The following is a 20,568-nucleotide window of genomic DNA, read 5'->3' on the forward strand; positions in this document are numbered from 1 at the left end:
CCCTTTTTTTGCAGAAAAAATTAAAATTTATTTGGGGGTTTCCCTGTAATTTCAACACATTGTATTTTACTTCATAACTAGGATGCAAATAAATCAATATTTTACTCGCAAATGCTAGTCTTCTAACATATTTTGTTGTAATGCTGATATTCGGTTCATGTTTTGAACTTTATTCAGAGGACACATTATTGTAACATTGTGAATATTTCCAGATCCTAAGCGATAAATCAGTAAGTAGCCTCTGATTCGGATATTCAATTTTGAATATTTTTACTGACATCCAGAATCATTCATTAGCATTTTCCTCTGTAATCAGCTAAAATGTAGTGTTTTTATAAACACCTTAGAGGGGGCGATTTTACAGGAAAAAATAATAATACCATGAAAGCATTTTTACTTTCTTAATGTTTTAATCAGTGTTAATTTAAAAGTAAAACAAATTGTACAAAAATGTTATGATAAATTGTAGGGGTGGGAGTGGTTTCGTCTAACTACCGGTTCGTCTAACTGATCTTATATAGTAAAACAGGTAGTGGTTTCGGCTAACTTAATTTATATAGTGAACAATAAGCTATTGTATAATGGGCACATTAATTATCGCGGGTTTTAATGTGTGGTTTATCACACATTTTCATGCAATTAAAGACAAGAAAAATTGAAAATTTAAACATATTTTTTTATTCTTTTCTTTAGTATAATAATGATATTTACATAAATAATAACACAAAGATCTCAGTGAATAAACAACATCATAGAAATATATATACGTTTATATGTACAACCTGAAAAAAAAACTAAAGAGTCAACACAAATTACATTTCACATAAGTTTATTTTTATAATCTATGTTAAACTATATATACACAAATAGTTAAAGCTGAAAAAAATGCCTTAATCGAATAAAATCGACATATATACTAAAAAAAACAAAGCTCGAAAGAGAAAGAATTAATAACAATGCATAAATACATAAAAAATCCACGTACGTAATTATTATAAATAACACATATTTTTTAATACTTTATTTTCTCTATATAAACAAATATGAGGTATGCATATTATTCAAAAAGAATACGTCATGATTTCTATGTAATAAACAACAATCTGTTTTAATTCTTTATTCACCACTCAATAGATATAAAACTATGATTTAAACGTTTTATTATATTTACATATACATGAATAAATATATATATACGTATATACGAAAGTAAAACCTGAAAAAAAGAATAATTTATAAAATTTACACAAATATATACACATTTATACAACCTGTAAAACATATTTTTACTAATGTCAACCTATATTCACAAAAGGTAAAATTTATACCATTATTATTGTAGTAATAAGCAACGCATATTTTTTAAATTCTTTATTCATCTCTTTATAATCATGCATAGTATTACAGAGTATACACCATGGCTTTTACGTAGTATTAAGCAATAATTTTTTATTCTTTATTCATCACTTTTTTATATATATAAACACTTAAAAATCGTCCTCATAAATCCCGTCGTTGATGTTGTTGGATCCTATTCCGGTAATGTGGCTGCACAGTCTTAGTAGTTGGGAAGTCGTCATCTCATCATCTTCGTACTTGTCCCAGGCGTCGAATAAGGCTCCATGGATTCGGGCGTATCTTTTACGATGTAATCTTGTCAAGAGATGCTGCGAAACTAGACGAATTTGAAGATCAACAACCTCAGCCTCCCTCTTCAATAATGGTAGTAACATGTATAATCCCAAGTCCGCACGTCCTGCTCGTGTGTTGATCCTTCTGTGGCCATCCTGTAATGAATAATGTCGAAATAAATGTAAAGTTGATTTAGTAAACATACAACGTCAATGATTTCAAAAATAATTTCCTATAATTTTTTATTTAGAAATATATCAAAATATATCAAAATTCACAAATAGACATTTACTAATATATTAATATATTGTATTATAATTGTTTCAGGATCTTACCTTCAACGTCGTTGTTCGTCCGAACGGTCTCACGGAATACACTCCAGTGAATCGGCTGCCACAAACTACCGTTGATCCACGTCCTCTCCACGTACTCCATCACAGCCAATATTGGTCCACCAACTTCCATAGCCTGGGCCATCAGCTGTCGGAAGGCAGGCGGGATCTGCTCACTAGGAAGAAAAGGCAGGGACATGACCTTACGGAGAAATTCATGTTTGTCCTGCTTATCTTGATATGAGGTGGCAAGACCTTCCGCCTGGATCTTCCGATACAGCCTCTGGTTCCAGTGGAAGACACATCCTTTCAGTACACAACTGGGGAACACATGTCTGATTGCTTGCCAAGCAGCTGAAAAATAAAATGATAAATTTTAATTTTTTAATTAAAATCATAAGTTAATTGAAATGCAGCAATTTTTTTATTACTTATATTCTTTATTAAGAGAATACATACCTGCTTCAAAATCCAACATGAACCACTGGACTTGTGGCTGTCCTAATATTCGGGGGAGGCTGGTCAGAACGGCGACGTAGTCTTCTTTTGATCTTCTTGACATCAGTACATACACCAATGGTACCTGTTTGGCGCTGTCATCTTTCCTCACGAAGGCATGAATAGACATCAGTTGATAGAATGGCCTCTTCACCAGCTTGAACGTCCCATCTATAAACCAACGCGTCGCTTGTTTCAGAATCTGTAACTGGTCCGCTGTCGCACACATGATATGTCGCTGATCACCAACCCGGATATCGTCAACTATAAAGTCTTCTCCGATGAAGTCGTGGTCGAGCTGAAATGTATGACATTCATAACTGTTAATAATACAAATAATTAATAAATGTATTTAAAGCACAATGATGATTTGTCGTTCTTTCAATACATAATTAATTTTACTAATATGAATGTAATTCATATTGAGATTTATATGCTATATGTTATAAAATCTCGAACTTGCCGTATATAAGCAAAAACGCTATTTAAATTTGCCGTATTTTGTATGTGAAATAAATGCTGATTATGATTATTAATATATATTATTAATGTATGATTATATATATATTGATTACAACTATAAATCTTACGTCAAATTCCAGATCTGTTGGTTCACTTGGTCTCAGTTTCTGTCTGTGTAGATTTGCTGCCCTGGTAAGAAGTTCGGGTTTCTGTAAGATGCCCACGTCTACTTTGCCTTTAATTACTATATAACATCTGTTAGACGAAACCACTTTCGCACCTCTTCATAAATTAAGTTAGCCGAACCGGTAGTTAGACGAAACCACCATAATTCAATTGTAGAAGTCTACCCTAATACATAAATAATAAATGTATAAATAGAAATATTCAGTTGGTGTGAGTCAATACTTTTCTAATGAAAAAGTCATTAGGAACACTATGAAGTTCTTTTAATTGAAATATTATGAGAGGTAAGAAAATATGAAGCCTGACCTGGCAGCCTCTTTAATAGGCCAATATAACAGATGTTACAGGATTGTTATAGTATATGATGCCTGACATTTGTTGCTTGCCAAGAAGTAAAAACACCTCAGAGAAATGTCATATTTATAGGACTAGAAATTGAAAACTGTCTTTTAGTTTTACTGACTGAGCATATTTTTACCTCAAGTTAGTTAACCATGACATGAATATGCTAGCCTAAATTGAAGTTTTTTCTTGAATCTGTAATAGATATTACAGAGAACATACAATTTGCATTGACTTGGAGCTTTATTATATTACAAATTGAATATTATTGTAACTTATTGCATATGTTACTATAATTAGTAATAAAAATGCGTTTCTTTTTTCTGAATATGTCAGACATGCAAAAATCCCATATTTGAGCAAGTGTGCCAATAAGCCATATTGGTGCAGTTGCTAAGTGTGCCAAAATCCCATGTTGAGGTTATTTCCGGTTATCACGCACCTGTTTTACAGTTATGACAGAACGTCTGCGCATATACACATTACATAACTGACAACCGCATCGCAACAAAAAATGGCCATCGAAAGGATGTTGAAATCTTTAGCGAATCGCTTGATGGATTTAGATAATATAATCAAACAACACGGACAGCCAATTAATAAATATACTAGGTTCCAAAAAAGTGTGCGCTTTGTTTTCAGCGATTTTCCATTGCCCATTATGCTTAATGTCCACGTATTTGGTATCCAGATCAGAACATGTACATTATAATCTTGACTTTAAATTCCGGTGTCATAAGGATACGATTTTGTCTGGAGAATGGACTAGGTCCGAAAATGAAAGATGCAAGACTACTCTGAAATTAGCAATTTCCACAATTCATCATTTCATTCTGCTGAAATTGGAAATTCGATGTTAACTGTAGTCAGTTTCGAGTGTGGCCACCTTGACTATTGATGCAAGCAGCAAGGCAACCTCGCATTGACCTTACGTAACGTCTGATAACGACGCTGGGAAAGTTATTCCATTCTTGAATTAAGGTGTTTTCCAGATCCATAAGATTGTGTATGTTCCCTCTAGCTTGAATCTTTCTACCAAGATATTCCCAGATGTGCTCAATCGGATTCATATCCGGTGACATCACTGACATGGCGGGCCAAGGTAGTACGTTAACGTTATTTCTGTTTAGAAACTGCCGACATATCCTTGCAACATGAGACCTTGCATTATCATGCATCAATATTGCAGTTTTATGCCTTTGAAGGAAAGGAACAGTTCCAGGCTGCAGAATCTGGTTAATGTAACCTTGAGCATTTAGGTTGCCTTGCACAACATTGAGATTTGTTTTCCTTCTACCCATAATGCAACCCCATACCATAACACTCCCACCTCTAAATTGGTCCCTCACAATGAGACAATTATCAGCAAAAAATTCCCCTCTTCTTTTAAAAACTCGAATTCGACTGTCATGATGACTAAGGTTAAACCTAGACTCATCCGAGAATAGAACCGAGCCCACTGCTGTCGCCCCCAATCAAAATGCCGTTGTGCCCACTGCAAATGGGCAGCCCGATGACGTGATGCAAGCACTTGTTTCACATAGGGCCTCCTTGGCTGATTGGGTTGCTGGGGTTGCCTGAGGCAGCGCAACACTGTCTGTTTGCTGATACCTTACTACTTTGCAGAACTTGTCGTTGTTAGAAAACGACGTCAAAGGTGCGTCAACGTAATGAACCTGTCCGTTCGAGGGTTTGTATCCCTCGGTCTACCGGGTCTAAGGCGATCTGCTACCCCACCTGTTTGCTGGAAACACTGGTGCAACCGAAATATTTTGTTTCTGTGACAACCGAACGCTCTACTGACGTTGGAAACGTTGTCGCCACGAGCAAGCATCGTTAATGCTTGAATTTGCAAATTTTGATTCAGTCTAGGCATGTTCAGTGACAAGCGCTGTGAAATTAAATGTGTTTTTCCCTATGTAGTGGATATAAGGATTATGTCTATACACATTTCTTGTGACATGTACCTTCGCCTTGGACTGCACATGCAAATCATGCTATATTATGTATTGCCAAATAAAGCGAAAATACCGTGCCAGCACAGGTGGGTTTTATATTGGATCGATGTATTGTGTACTTAGGACTAACAATGCCAAATTTGCAAAAGAAGCGTCTGCTAATTTTTTAAATATTCAACATTAAAAAGTGCACACTTTCTTTTGGAACCGAGTATATATTAGAACAAGAATAATTACGTTATTGCTTGATTTTATTCCAGTCTGCTGCGGAACATATGCAATAAACAGGTCATTACATGGGGTAAGTGTGCTTTTAGTCTGACTCCATATTGGCACACTTGGTTCAAATTTACCCACGGGCTAAAGCCCTCGGTTAAATAAGTCAACATGTGTGCCAATATGGACTAAAGGCACACTTGCCCCATGTAATAACCTCTACTTTTATGATAGGTACTCTCCTTTCCTGTCATGCTTACAATGTCTGGACATATCTTCTTCAACTATCTGATGAGCACTTATTTCCTGCCTATAAGCATAGCACTTATGAGATAGATGTATTATTATACTATAGAAACATTTTTATTTATTTCTCTACTTTAAATACTCAGATAAGTTAAAGAAGACCACTTAGGCCTCTTGTCAAACAATTTGCCAATCAAGACTCAAGAGTCAGTGTATCAAATTTATATTTAGACTGTTTAATTTAATGTGAGGATCTTGTTTGAATCATATCAATAAAATTTGAAAGAAAATTATGCCAACTATAATATAATACAACAAATTATATTTATTATATTCACAGGAAATAATGAAGTTGGTTTTCTTGTCTTGCATTCTGTTCAGCGTATGTCAGAGTCTCAAAATAGATTTCACAACTAATAAAATACAACAACTGCGTGGTCAGAGTGCTGTCCAGAAATTCTTACAAAATGATCAACTTCGTGTCATATACTTTTACAAGAAAGGTATTTCCAAGTTTCTTTTTCTTAGTATTAAAATCTTTAAAGAATTTGATTTTGTATTTTTGTTTTGCTAAAGGTATTCCTCTTATACATGTATCTGAGATCAAGATTATTTTCAAAATTAATTGCCACATTGACTTGTTGATCTGTACAGTTTTAAAATATCACAGCACAAAATCTAGGCAGAAAAATTAAATGCCAGTGTCTTCTGTATACTGAAAAATTAAGTTCTAGTAAATTCAAAGTGTAAACTGTTATATATTTGAAGTTATGTTGTAGTATATTAGGTTTATATATCAAACATGTTGGAAACAAATGCTTCAAATGTCAAAGGGTAGCTGTCATGTAATGAATGTTAAGGCTATAAGCTATTAATTGTATTATTATTGTATGTTGCTTCATCTGTTAGGGGAATATAGAAATGGGCTTCCATCCATCCTGCCTCCAAGGTCAAGAGATCAAAGGTCAAAATTGTTTAATTGAGGGTATATTTCATGTCCAGTCCGAAATTGTCTTTCATCAAAGGATTTTAGAAAAACTTTGCAAGAGACATTGGTACTGTTAACCCTGTTATAAATGTTTGTTAAAATCAATAAGTTGAAGAGTACATGACATGGGCATAAGTTTTTAGTCTTTTCCTTGAATTTCAGATCTTTATACTCCTGAAAGCACCCTTTGCTAAAAAAAAGGTAATTCTAAATTCAGGGTTTCTAGGTTTTCAGACATTTGAACTTGCACCCACAAGAGTATGAAAAACAAATTATTTCTGTACAGCAGATGAGTTTCCCTAATCTCCTTTAACTTAAATAATCTGATTTTTAATTTGTATTTTAAATAAAAACACCTAAAGAAATACAAGCATAATTATTTAATCTCCTTTTTTTCAGATGTGAAATTCCTTAAATTCTTTATCCGAGAACTTGAAAAGTCAGCAGAGTTTTTAGAAATGTACAGTGTTAAAACTGGATTTGTAAGTGCATATTATGTGTTTCTTGGCTTGCAAATAGTTGATGTAATACAATAGCCAAAGTCTTATGATTTAGTCTTTTTTATTTGATTTTAAAATTAATGAATACATTGAATTTTTATTTATTTGGTTGCAGTTACATCAACACTGTAACGGTCATATGTCCTATTTCCAGCTTTATTGATGGAGGAAGATTTCAGGTGATTTGTGCATTATTTCAGGTATGAGTGGGCATCTGAGTAGAACCACCAACTTCCCGTCACCTAGCTTGATAGCTTCTTTAGATGAAAACATTCATAGGCCCTGGCAGGATACCGGACTGTGGCAATGTAGAGCAAGTGATTGGAATTCACTGCCCTTAACCTCTCAGTCTGAGAGCCCTCCCACAACCCCCTTCTGTTCTTTATAACTTATTTATGGCTATACATCTTACTTTAATATTTCTTACTTACTTTGAAATTAATTGATTAACTCCTATAAGATTAATATAATAAATTGTAAACATATTTTATCACTGTGAATTATTTTAACATATTTGTATATCTCAGTGTAACTGTACAGAGGAACTCAGTAAAGACGTGTCACACTGTAAGAAACCTGCAATAGAAAACAGTGTTCATACATTCAGGTACATATATCATATATCAATAATTTTCTTTCTATTTCTTTTCTTTTCTTTTATTAAAACTTTGCACCACAAAAATAAATGCATAAAGTGCTTATATGCTTATACATTTCAAGTTAGTATCGCTGTTATACATTTCAGGTCAGGATCACTATTGTTATCATTGGAACTTGAAACAATGTTTGATGTGAACTCTATAATGTCAAACATTCTACAGTAAGTCTTCTTCCTACTACTTTTTAATTCTTATATAGAATGAATTAATAAGAGTTTGCTTTAGTTTACACAAAATTTATTTTTAGTTTGATATTGTAGGAACCTATAAGCTTATAGATACACTCTTTAATCTGTCCCCAGTACCAACTATTTACTGAGCAAAGAGTGTAAAGTTTCTTGCTCATGGAAACAATGGCTTGCCCCTGATACCACACAGCTAGAGGTCCTCAGATAACTATTTTGATTGTTAACCACTTGGCCATGCAGCCACAACAAGTTAGTTTTATAATTTAGGAATAGAAATTCCAATAGATAATCAGGTTCACACTAGTTTTCAAAATGCAAAGTTGTGAAGCTTTCAGATTTGTTTGTTGTTGCTAAGAGGTATAAAGAAAAAGGCCAGGTTTAATTTTTATCACATGTTGACAGATGATGTTTCAAATTTAAAGGACACTGTAAGGATCTGCAAATATGTCGGTCATAACTTCATCTCTTCACTCACTCAACATAAACACCCACACAACATATACATATACACTTACACAACATACACACTCACACAACAAAAATGTACGCTAAAACAATATACACAGCATATACATGTATACACACACAACATAAACACTTAGATAACATATGCAAACAGACAGCCATACATACAAATCATATACACTCATGCAACATAAAACTCACACTCATATCTAGTTAATGTCTTGGTAGATGACTTTGTCCCTCTTAACTTTAATTTTCAACATTTGTTTTTAGACTTGTTATGTTACGAGAGGTACCTATACTGCAGACTCTAAAAGAAGTTGAGAGATTTTTAGGAACAATGAGAGGCAAAAAGGATGTCATATTTGGTCACATGAAGGCTATAGGAACTTTTGGTAAGTTATAAAGGTATATTATATAATTATAGTATAGTCTCTGTTAAAGTTTAAAACTTGGTTAGCCAAGTTGTAAATACATGTACAAATAACAAAATCCACCTGGCTCAGCTATATCTAGCTGCCCAGGTCAGTAGAATAATTGTATAAGTATGGTTTTCCGAAGGAAAAAACTGGTTATTAGATTGAGATATGTCGGCGGACGGACGGGCTGGCGTAATTAATTTCTTCTATGCACAACTTATCCTACATTTCTCAAGGGATTTTGATGGGACTCTCACAGAAGCTTTTTCATTAAGTGCCCATGGGCATATTGTTAGGGTTTTTAGATTTGATAATGTTTGGCCTAATTATGGCCCTTTGTTTCTTTTCCATATATGGAATATATAGTAAACAATTTCTCCTTTGCGCAACTCCTCCTACATCTTCAAGGGATTTTGATAAAACTTCCACAGAAGCTTTGTCACTAAGTGCCCTGGTGCATATTTTCAGGGTTTTGTGATTTGGTTATAGTTTACCTAATTATGGCCCTTTATGTTTTTTTCCATATATGGAATATATGTAAACAATTTCTTCTTTACGCAACTCCTTCTACATTTCTCAAGGAATTTTTATAAAACTTTTACAGAAGCTTTGTCATCAAGTGCCCTGGCGCATATTGTCAGAGTTTTATGATTTGATGATTTTTTACCTCATTATGGCCCTTTGTTTTTTAGCTCGACTATTCGATAAGAATAAGTAGAGCTATTGTAGTCACCCGAGCGTCGGCGTCGGCGTAACCACTTATGTTAAAGTTTTTGTAATAGTTCAAATATTTTCAAAGTCCATTGACATATGGCTTTGAAACTTTGCACACTTGTTCACCATCATGACCCCAACCTGTAGACATGAGGAGGTAACTCTATCAAGCATTTTGACAGAATTATGCCCCTTTTTCGACTTAGAATTTACGTTAAAGTTTTTGTAATAGTTCAAATATTTTCAAAGTCCATTGACATATGGCTTTGAAACTTTGCACACTTGTTCACCATCATGACCCCAACCTGTAGACAGGAGGAGGTAACTCTCTCAAGCATTTTGACAGAATTGTGCCCCTTTTTCAACTTAGAATTTACGTTAAAGTTTTTGTAATAGTTCAAATATTTTCAAAGTCCATTGACATATGGCTTTGAAACCTTGCACACTTGTTCACCATCATGACCCCAACCTGTAGACTGGAGGAGGTAACTCTATCAAGCATTTTGACAGAATTGTGCCCCTTTTTCAACTTAGAATTTACGTTAAAGTTTTTGTAATAGTTCAAATATTTTCAATGTCCATTGACATATGGCTTTGAAACTTTGCACACTTGTTCACCATCATGACCCCAACCTGTAAACAGGAGGAGGTAACTGTATCAAGCATTTTTTTTTACTATCAAGCACTAAGAATAGTCGAGCGTTGCTGTCCTACTGACAGCTCTTGTTTCCTTATATAGAATATATAGAGAACAATTTCGTCTGTGTGCAACTCCTCTTACATTTCTCAAGGAATTTTGATAAAACTTTCACAGAAGCTTTGTCATCAAGTGCCCTGGCGCATATGTCAGGGTTTTGTGATTTGATCATTTTTGGCCTTATTATGGCCTTTTTTTTCCCTTATATGGAATATATAGTGAACAATTCCTTCTGTGCGCAATTTGTCCTTTAATTCTCAAGGGAATAAGATATTTCAATTAAACTTGGTGTATAATAACTTAAGCATATGAAAAGACTTACTTATGATTCCTTTGGGCCCTTAGGGTCCAGGTCATTGTTACTTAAAATAGAAAAATAGAAAATCAGGTTCCGGTCAATAACTTCAGTTTGGAATGAGATATTTCAATGAATCTTGGGTGTATAGAAAGCTTATGCTAAGCTTTCGCTTGGAATTGCTTTGGGTTCCCTGGGATCAATAAAAGGTCACTGTTTTTAAAAACAGAAAATTGGTGTCAGGTCTATAACTTAATAGGAATGGGATTACTTTTGAGCCCAATGTTTAATGCTTAAAGTTATACTGTACATTATCAGTAGTGGTGATAATTGAAAACCTGGTTTCGTGGCATTGCCATGTTTCTTGTTTTAATATATGGAGAAGCTGACTGAGCATTTTATTCCTCTTAAACCTCTTAAAAAAAGTTTTGTACAAAATCATTCAATATTTCAGATCATCGTGTATTTATGGAGGTAGCATATGCTTATATGGACAAGTTACAGTTTGTTATATGTACAGATAGAAAAGCAACAAAACTATTTGAGTAAGTAGGACTAAAACTTTTGTATTTTCAGAAATATGAAGTTGCTCTTAATGTTTCTGCCCCAATATTTTGTTTTACTATATATATATAAATTTTGCAAAGGTAGAAATAAGTTACAAAAAGACATTCTGACTCTTTGACAATAAAAGTTCATGTTAAAAAGTATAAAACAAATATGAAATACATGCATAGTATTCACAATTAAATCACTGTTTATTTAGAACTCTGTAATTAACTTACTAGTATTTAGGAACATTGTTATCACTTTCAGACAACCAACTAGTAAAGATGTTTCTACAGTATGGTGGGTATGGACTAAGCCAATGTCTTCAGATGACAACAGTTATCATAACATCCGTTACCGTGGTGATCTAAACCTTAAAGCGTTAGCCAAGTTTGTCAGTGCAGTCACTAAACCTAAAATGGTATAAAGACCCTCTTAATATAGAATATATAAATTACTGTGTTATACATTTTTTTTTCATTACTATGGTTGCAAAGCTCATCAGCTCAGTATTTATAAAATGCTGATTCTTGCAAGATCAGTTTGGATAACTGAAGAGCATCAAATTGTAAATGTAAGGCATTGTGTCATTGTGTTGTTGCAACTCGAAATCCAACCAGAATAAAAAAAAAGTACTTATGACCTGTACCATGGACATAAAAAAAAATTTAATCTTAGATTTTATATTTGTTAACTGACTGATATTGAATGATGGCATTGATATTTTATGAACACATCTTGTTCCATTTTAGTTTAATATCCCAGCTGATGGCTTAGATCACCCTTACTCATCTTATGAAGTACCTGTTATAAGATTTTACTATAATGCAGCATCTGAGGTAGATGTTCATCAGAAGGCACATATGATAACCAAGTATTACGGTGGATCTGTAGGTGTGTTGCTCATTAACAGGTAAGGTTGCTTCCATACATTGAAAATATGTTAGTGTGTTAAAGGCATGATTAGTTTGCATTTTTACTTTTTATGGTGTTTTACTATTTTTATGCTTTTTCTGAAAATAGAGTTCTTATAAAGACGTAAGTTGTATCTATAGAGTTGCTTGAATTTATAAAGTCTATATTATATCAACTTGTGAACAATTCATAAAATATATTTTATATTTTATTATTTCAGGGACCGTGAAGAGGCAAGGTCAGCAATATTTTTTGTTAGAAGCCTTCCAGCAATGAGCTTTGTGCATGATGCAGAGGTTTGTATCTTAATCTAACAGTACATTATTAACTTAAAAAAATTTTAGAACTATTGTCATGACCCATTAGTAGGTGTGGCATCTGTGTTGGTTGGCCATTTTAGTCAAGTTTGCGTTTATTGTACAAACAAAGCTGCTACATTGAAACTTCATATGTAGGCATTTCCAGAGGTAACTCCTATTGATTTTTGTGTCATAAGTTTAAAAAATCAACATGGCCTTGACTACTAAAAGCTTGTTCAACCAATAACTGGGGAATGCTTATGTCAATTGTCCTTAGATTTTTTATAGAGGTTGACTAGTACCACTTGAGGCTAGTCCAACCAAAAACTAGAAAACAATTTGATCTATTGTTTAACAATTTGGCATGGAAATTGATCATGAGTAGTAGGTGATCCCTAATAATTTTGAGTTCAGTTTGCAGTTCTGTTTGCAGTCAAATAATCAATTTCAGTTTTGGTTATGTAATTTGAACTGAATAATATTGATTTATCAACATTATTTACAATATAATTATTTTAGCACCAAGTGCAGCACAAAAATTGTTGAATATTGTAAGTATTATAAATGTATTATTTATTATTCAGTCTGTGGAACACTTCCTGCCTGGTGCAATGACTACAGAGAATATAGGAAGATTTATAGAGGAGAATATGGGAGCCAGTCCTGTGTATCCAAGTGTAGTAGAAGAAGAAGATGATGATATAATGATAGGGGAGGATGACGATATTGACTTCAATGATAATGGAAATCCCTTTACTTTTGAAGATGGTATGTGGGTTACACTATATTAAATGTCAACTATTGATGACCAAATAATGAACTTTGTTTGGTTTCCAGTATGTTGTGAAGTATGTTTGCTATGTAGTCAGAAGAAGGCCATTATGTGCATATAAAATTTCAACCATAATTTACATTAACCTATACTGCTTTTTTTTTATAACATTTGCAGGTTATGTTCAAGGAAGAATTTTGATGATTTGTCCCTTTTAATTCTGTATAGATTTAAAATTGTATTTCAATGTTTTAGTTGAAAAACAAGATGACAAGATAGCAGACGTAGTTGAGAAGACAAAAAGAAGGAAGATGAAGCTTGATAGAGTACCAGCACTTACAGATAAAACTTTCCCAAGTATGGTGAAGGAATCAGATATAGCTGTCATATTGCTGTATTTCCCTTGTATGTTTACATTTTAGCTTCTTTATGACTGTAAAGCTAGATCAAAATTCTATACATTTTTTTGGTTGATAAATTTCAAGTCATGAAAATGAAGGCGGTAATTTTATGTACGTTTTATTGAAACTATTTTCATTTTTTTGGATATTTCAATGAAAATTTGGATGTTGCTTGGCCAACAGTGCAGATTCTGGTCAAACTTGTGCAGAATGACTTGACTTTATGCTGATGTGAAAGGACTTGTAAATTTTAGTTTCAGTGCTGAAAGAGTTAATGTGTATTATTTTAGCAAGCAGAAGTTGTTCATGCTATATCAAAATGACATGTTTGTTTTTTGTGGTAATTAGTTCCTTTCAAATCATAACTCTCTTTTGCCTTGTATTGTTTAATGTTATTAAGTTGCCATGAAAAGGAAAAGATTACAGTTCAGTTTTGTTAAAAAATGTTTTCTTAAGTCTTCCTTATGCATGTTATCATACTTTTGTTCAAGATTGTCAAAAAAAGAAATGCTGATTACCTACTTAAATTTTATGCTTTGGATTTTCATAGTACTTTTTTTCTAATAATTTAAATTATAACTTAATTTTATTTGTATTAATGTGTTTTACCCTATGCCCAGTTGATGCTCTAAGTGTGGGAAACTTACGTATGTTTGGAGAGGCAACAGACATGATAGGTGAGCAGACGACAGTGAAATTTGCCAGTGTAAACTGTTTTGATTGGACAGATGTTTGTGAGCAAGAGAAGATAACAATTTATCCAACATTGAGGGTGTTCAAGAACGGTGTAAAAGCCTGGGATTATAAAGGACCACAAGATACCCAGGCTTTCTTCTCTACTTTCAAATTGTAAGATTTCTGCGGATTTTCATGTTTATTTATATAGGTATATACTGATCAGAAAGATATACCTAGAACCATGAATCATCATAATGATTTTATAACCAAGTTTTCCATAAGAACACTCAAGATATTATATTGGTGAATGTTGGCTGGCCGGTGACTTACCATATCCATTTTTTTTCCATACACAAATCCTTCTACATTTATTTATGCATTACAATACAACATTCACAGAATGATTGTCATAATGTACTCTGGTGCATATTGTGAGGAATTAGAGATTGAAACTTTTTGGCAAAAGTATGTCACTTGGCTGTTTTGTTTTGCTTTAGTTCGACATTTGTATTTTTTCACTTTTCTTATATATGATTTTGGCAGAAAAACAGGATGTTCTGCTTAATAATCTTTTTTTTCTTCAGCATGAAAAAACATTTGTGGTTGATAAATAAAAAAAAATTGTTTCTGCGGATCATTTTGATAGCTGTTCCTTGAATTATTCAGTTTTGTCATAATTTAATTATCAGATTTTATTACATAAATGTAGAAATCAGTCGAAAATTTACACTTTCCTTTGCAGGTTGGATATGTCCTCTCCTTTGTATGAGAAAGACAGTGAAAAAGTAATGAATTATCTTATATGGAAAGGGGAAACAACTCTGGATAAAGTAACAAATACAACTGTGGTTGGACTCTTTAGAAGTGGCGACAAACAAGGTATGAAGTTAGAACTGTTAGATTAATAGTTGGACAAAGTTAACTTTTCTGAGAAAAGTTGAAAAACAATGCTTTACACAGTCATGTTATATACATGTATGTACTTACACGAGCATTAACACGCCAATAATCAGATATTTTCCTGTTGTTCACCTTGTTTAAACTTCTAAAAAAATTTCCTGTAGGTGATTCTTTTTATGTATTTATACATAGTCAGATCCTCTGTTATTTTAAAAAAAAGCAGTCAAATTTCCCATGTAACATGTTAGTGTGGAATTGATAAAATTTTGATCCTGAAAAATATTGCTAATTAAATGTCGTACACATGAACAAATTAGAACATAAACTGGCAATTACTGAAACAAAAATATATATATATACAGATAGTAACAGGAACAGTTGTGTATGATAAGTGTTTAAAATACATTTGAGCCATGCCATGACAAAACCAACATAGTGCGTTTGCGACCAGCATGGATCCAGACCAGCCTGCGCATCCGCGCAGTCTGATCAGGATCCATGCTGTTTGCTTACAAACCCTAATACAAGAAGAGAAACTAATAGGGAACAGCATGGATCCTGATCAGACTTTGCGGATGCGCAGGCTGGTCTGGATCCATGCTGGTCGCAAACGCACTATGTTGGTTTTGTCATGTCGCGGCTCATTTAGTTATACATTAAATATTTACAGAGAAAGAAGTTTTCAAACAGTTTGCTGAGAGTTGTAGAGACAGGATCATGTTTGTATATACAGACATACAAGATGCTGCATCAATGTAAGCAAATATAATCATAGTGACATTTTGTTTCTTGTTTTAATTTATTTAAATCTTAATTACTTCCAGCAAGTTAAGGCAAAACGATTTTTATGCCCCCGCCATGTAATGGCCGGGGCATATAGTGTTACCCTGTTCCGTCATTCCGTCCTTCCGTCCTTTCATCCTTCCATCCTTCCGTCCTTCCGTCATTCTGTCATTCCGTCATCATCAGTTTCCGTTCATTATCTTAAGAACGGTTGGGCACATTCAACTCAAATTTGACATATGGATATGTCATGAGAAAATACAGGTCAAGTTCGAATTTGGTCATGGTTCGATGATTTTTGGCAGAGTTATGCCCCTTTTACTTTGAAAATAATATGTAATTTCAGTTTCCGTTCATTATCTCAAGAACGGTTGGACACATTCAACTCAAACTTGACATATGGATATGTTATGAGAAAATACAGGTCAAGTTCGAAATTGGTTATGGTTCGATGATTTTTGGCAGAGTTATGCCCCTTTTACTTTGAAAATAATATGAAATTTTCAGTTTCCGTTCATTATCTCCCCAACGGTACAACACAATCAACTCAAACTTGACATATTGATGCGTCAAAGGAATGCGCAGGTCAAGTTCAAATTTGGTGGTGGTTCGATGATTTTTGGCAGAGTTATGCCCCTTTTACTTTGAAAATAATATGAAATTTTCAGTTTCCGTTCATTATCTCCCTCAAGGTACAACACATTCAACTCAAACGTGACATATGGATGCGTCAATGAAATGCGCAGGTCAAGTTCAAATTTGGTCATGGTTCAATGATTTTTGGCAGAGTTATGCCCCTTTCACTTTGAAAGTAATATGAAATTTTCAGTTTCCGTTTATTATCTCCCCTATGGTACAACACATTCAACTCAAATTTGACATATGGATATGTTTCTGGAATGCCCAGACCAAGTTCGAGTTTGGTCATGGTTCAATGATTTTTGGCAGAGTAATGCCCCTTTCACTTTGAAAATAATATGAAATTTACAGTTTCTGTTCATTATCTACCTAATAGTGTTACATTTTAAATTTTAATTTGACATATGGATATGTCAAAGGAATGGGCAGGTCAAGTTGGAATTTGGTCAGGGTTTGATGTTTTTTTGGCAGAGTTATGTCCCTTTCACTTTGAAAATAATATAGATACATCTTAAGAATAAGCAGTTTAAGTTTGAATTTGGTCATGGTTCAATGATTTTAGACAAACTTATCTTTCCTGAATGTTGGAAAAATTTTGAACTTTCAGTTTCAGCACTCATTCTTTTAGCCATTATTTTGGCTACAAATATGCAATATGCTTTTTCTAAAGGTTAAGACTGAATAATTTCAGTGCCTTGAACGTTGTATGGAAATGGTTTGTGTTAACATTGAAAAGTTTTAAGGGCTTTGAACTTAAAATGAAAAAAAAAAATTAATGCACCATCTGAAATTTTGGCTGCATGCGGGGGCATCCGTGGCATGATGACACATTTCTAGTTGTGAATAAATTCAAGTAATTTTGCAAATATGAATTTTCAATTCTTATTGCCTATTGTATTGATATGTATGGGTACAAAATAGTTTGTATGTAATAAACTGTTCTGAACAAATAGAGTTTGTTCAGGTGTTTTGCCCTTTAAACTGTGATTCTTCAGGATAAAAAACTTTATGTAGAAAGTAAGAAACCATCAGGAAGGCCACTATTAAAGTTTGTTTGATTTTGGTGTTGTAATTGAATATTTCATGATAGATTTGAGGATAAGCTAGTAAGGAATAAAAGATAACAATAACAACTGATTAAATCATCAGTGATATACTCATACATTGAGGTAACTTGATTGAACTTATTCTTTCTTTAATTGATACTGCAAGTATCTCAATGTTTATGTAGGATATATTTTTCTTCAGAGCAAAGAAGTTTAGTACAACAGTACCAGCAGTAATTCTATCAAAGAATGATGATACTATACAGCCTTATGTTACATTTGATGGAAAATTTACTATTGAAAATCTGCAAGAATTTGTGGAGAACAATAAGCTTCCTAAACTTGTAAGTTTTATGTGAAGATTACACAGCGAACATGATTATGTTTATTTCTTAAAGTGCACATGAATAGTTTATGTTTTGCTTAAAGTAGAATTGTTTTGTAAAAATTGAGTATTTTTTATGACCATTGATTAAAATTGATTTGTTGTGATCTATAGATGGTAAGTTGCTTTAAATGTAGTCATTTAACTATCAATCTGCTGAATGTGTGTAACGGATTTGCCCTGCTTTGAATTTGGAAAAGTCCATTTAAATTTAAGGGATACTAAACTTGAGCTACCAACAGTGTAGAACCTTGTCAGACTGCATGTGCAGATTGTCCTGGCTGTATGCTAGTGGCAAAGACAAGTCTTTTTCAGTCCAAGCAAGTTAATGGTTTATGATAGGTAAATAGGAAAAAAAATGTGGTACTTGGTTGCCAAGTTGTCAAAACATTATTTAACTACACTTAAAAAACTTTGTTTGAATTTATTAATCCTTCGATTGCTAATGTCTACAGTATAGTTGGAGGTCAACCTGTACATCCAAGCAAATTATATACTTCTATATCATTTGTGCATCTTATTACCAAAATTCCAAACATTGACAATGTTCACTTGTAAATTCAAAGCAAGACAAAATCTTTATTTAAATAATATAGGCATTGTAAGCATTAAGGATTTCCATTAGAATTAGACCATTAGTAATGCTCTAAATAAAATTTAAACAAAAAGAAAAAGAATATACATGCATCTGTATTTAATGTGAATTATATTTATCATGTACAGCCTGTCTTGACACCCCTGATGTTCCCTGAAATACGTAGGAAGTTTACAGATTTACTAATACTGTTTACGGATGGTACAGACAACAGTCAACAATCTGAAGATATTGTTCGAGAAATTGTAAAAGCTGAACGCTTCAATAATGTCTCATTTAACATGATGAAAGTGTAAGTATTTTGCTGTTATCATAATTCAAAGTGTAAGGTAGAAAAATCTGCTTGCCACTCACTGCTGTGGTTTGAATCCCACCAGGGACTTTGGATTATTTCATGTAAAGAAGCTATCTAGTTTGCTTACAGATTGTTGTTGGTTCTAGTAAGGTGTCTATTTGTGCCTGAAATAGTGCACGGAGGGACACCTTAGGTCTTCTTTCATGGCTTAAGCTTAAAATTAACCCATACTGTGTTGGTGTGATGTTAAATCCAACCAAGGAAAAGGTGAAAAGAGCAAACATGAGTTTTATAATGTATAAATACTGGTTCAGAGCATGTTAGATGCTTATCAACTGATGAAAGTAGCGCTGAACATGAAATTATTTGTCTGAAAGGTAGCAAAATGTAAACAATGGAGTATTTTGACTTCCATACAAAATAAAGCAAAAGAAGCAAAAGATGATACAGGTGTTTGGTCAATGAGTAAGTTTTAGAAAACTATAACAGGACAACAAAATTAAAATGCTTTTAAAAAATAAAAATTCAAGGATTTCTGGAGCATAATGCTTTTTAGAATCTTTAATATTGTAAAATAACTCTTGTTTTTTATAACTTCAGCATTTAGTACAGAAATGTATTATGATGCTGATAATACATGTATGGTATGATTACTTATTACATGCTAGTTTTTGTTTTTTTGTGTTTTTTTTGACGAAATAAGATAAAAAGAGAAATTATGCATTTGTTTTTCTTTCTTTAATGATATGCAAAGCTGTGTCTCCATGGAAAGAGTATTCTGTGAAATGGTCTCCTTATAAAGTATGACATATGAACTTTTTCAGTCCAGATGATTCCAGTGTAGGGTTTCGTGTATTGAGTGAATATACATCCCAGCCTGAAATCCCTCATCTCTCTTTTGTCAAGTTTCAGAAGGTAAGATAGATAAACCAACTATACAAATCAACTAATGATGGAAGATTTCTTCAATGTGGTTCTGATACTACAAACAACTGGCTTGTTTTGCTATATTGGTTCAGATACTGCTTTAGTATAACTCAGCTCCAAATTAACAATGTTGTTCTGGTTTCCTAGCAGTTTCTGGACCCAAATCAGAGATATTTTGTTTTCTTTGCAATGCAGCCAATAAATAATTTCAACAGTTTTTATACATTAAACATTTGCCTGTTGTTTAAAGTTACTTTAGGAAACTTGCTATTTAAGAAAAAAAAGGCAGCACCTGCCATTCCAGGAAAATTAACTTTTTGAAGATTATACTAGCAGAAAATATGAGAAACTTTCAATCAACAGTATTTGAGCTTCAAAAATCACCTTAACATGACTTACTGGCACATAATTATATTCACAATGAAAATGTCGCAATAATTTTAAAAGATGCCTTGCCCAAATTCTATTAAAAAGAAAAGTATTAGAGCAAATCATAAAAAAGGTAATGCTTGACAGATACTTATCTGTGTTCTTACAATTAGGGCTGGAAACTGCTAGGAAACCAGTAGTGGATATGGTTTTTGACA

General features: G+C 33.2%; 2 protein-coding genes across 2 annotated transcripts in view; one reads left to right on the top strand and one right to left on the bottom strand.

Moving 5' to 3' along the window:
• Positions 1 to 51: 51 nt before the first annotated feature.
• Positions 52 to 20,568, top strand: part of LOC132720745 (thioredoxin domain-containing protein 16-like) — a 30,873-nt gene continuing 10,356 nt past the window's right edge. Inside the window, exons 1-18 of the mRNA XM_060704938.1 lie at positions 52 to 230; positions 6,213 to 6,375; positions 7,260 to 7,342; positions 7,888 to 7,967; positions 8,106 to 8,180; positions 8,946 to 9,067; positions 11,252 to 11,342; positions 11,614 to 11,767; positions 12,099 to 12,259; positions 12,482 to 12,557; positions 13,145 to 13,328; positions 13,588 to 13,737; positions 14,354 to 14,582; positions 15,154 to 15,290; positions 15,982 to 16,066; positions 17,982 to 18,123; positions 18,888 to 19,051; positions 19,879 to 19,969. Of these exons, the coding sequence (XP_060560921.1) occupies positions 6,219 to 6,375; positions 7,260 to 7,342; positions 7,888 to 7,967; positions 8,106 to 8,180; positions 8,946 to 9,067; positions 11,252 to 11,342; positions 11,614 to 11,767; positions 12,099 to 12,259; positions 12,482 to 12,557; positions 13,145 to 13,328; positions 13,588 to 13,737; positions 14,354 to 14,582; positions 15,154 to 15,290; positions 15,982 to 16,066; positions 17,982 to 18,123; positions 18,888 to 19,051; positions 19,879 to 19,969 (2,181 nt within the window). The 5' untranslated portion in view covers positions 52 to 230; positions 6,213 to 6,218. The remainder of the gene's footprint in view (positions 231 to 6,212; positions 6,376 to 7,259; positions 7,343 to 7,887; positions 7,968 to 8,105; positions 8,181 to 8,945; positions 9,068 to 11,251; positions 11,343 to 11,613; positions 11,768 to 12,098; positions 12,260 to 12,481; positions 12,558 to 13,144; positions 13,329 to 13,587; positions 13,738 to 14,353; positions 14,583 to 15,153; positions 15,291 to 15,981; positions 16,067 to 17,981; positions 18,124 to 18,887; positions 19,052 to 19,878; positions 19,970 to 20,568) is intronic.
• LOC132720740 (uncharacterized) lies at positions 1,797 to 3,144 on the bottom strand. Its single transcript, XM_060704934.1, has 3 exons — positions 3,053 to 3,144; positions 2,424 to 2,760; positions 1,797 to 2,318 (listed from the first exon to the last, which is right to left on the bottom strand). The coding sequence occupies exons 2-3, from the start codon at positions 2,689 to 2,691 to the stop codon at positions 1,945 to 1,947; spliced, it is 642 nt and encodes a 213-aa protein (XP_060560917.1). The 5' UTR covers positions 2,692 to 2,760; positions 3,053 to 3,144; the 3' UTR covers positions 1,797 to 1,944.

This window comes from Ruditapes philippinarum, unplaced genomic scaffold (genome assembly GCF_026571515.1).
Source record: "Ruditapes philippinarum isolate M1 unplaced genomic scaffold, ASM2657151v2 ctg446_1_1_1_1, whole genome shotgun sequence".
Classification (NCBI taxonomy): Eukaryota; Metazoa; Mollusca; class Bivalvia; order Venerida; family Veneridae; genus Ruditapes; species Ruditapes philippinarum.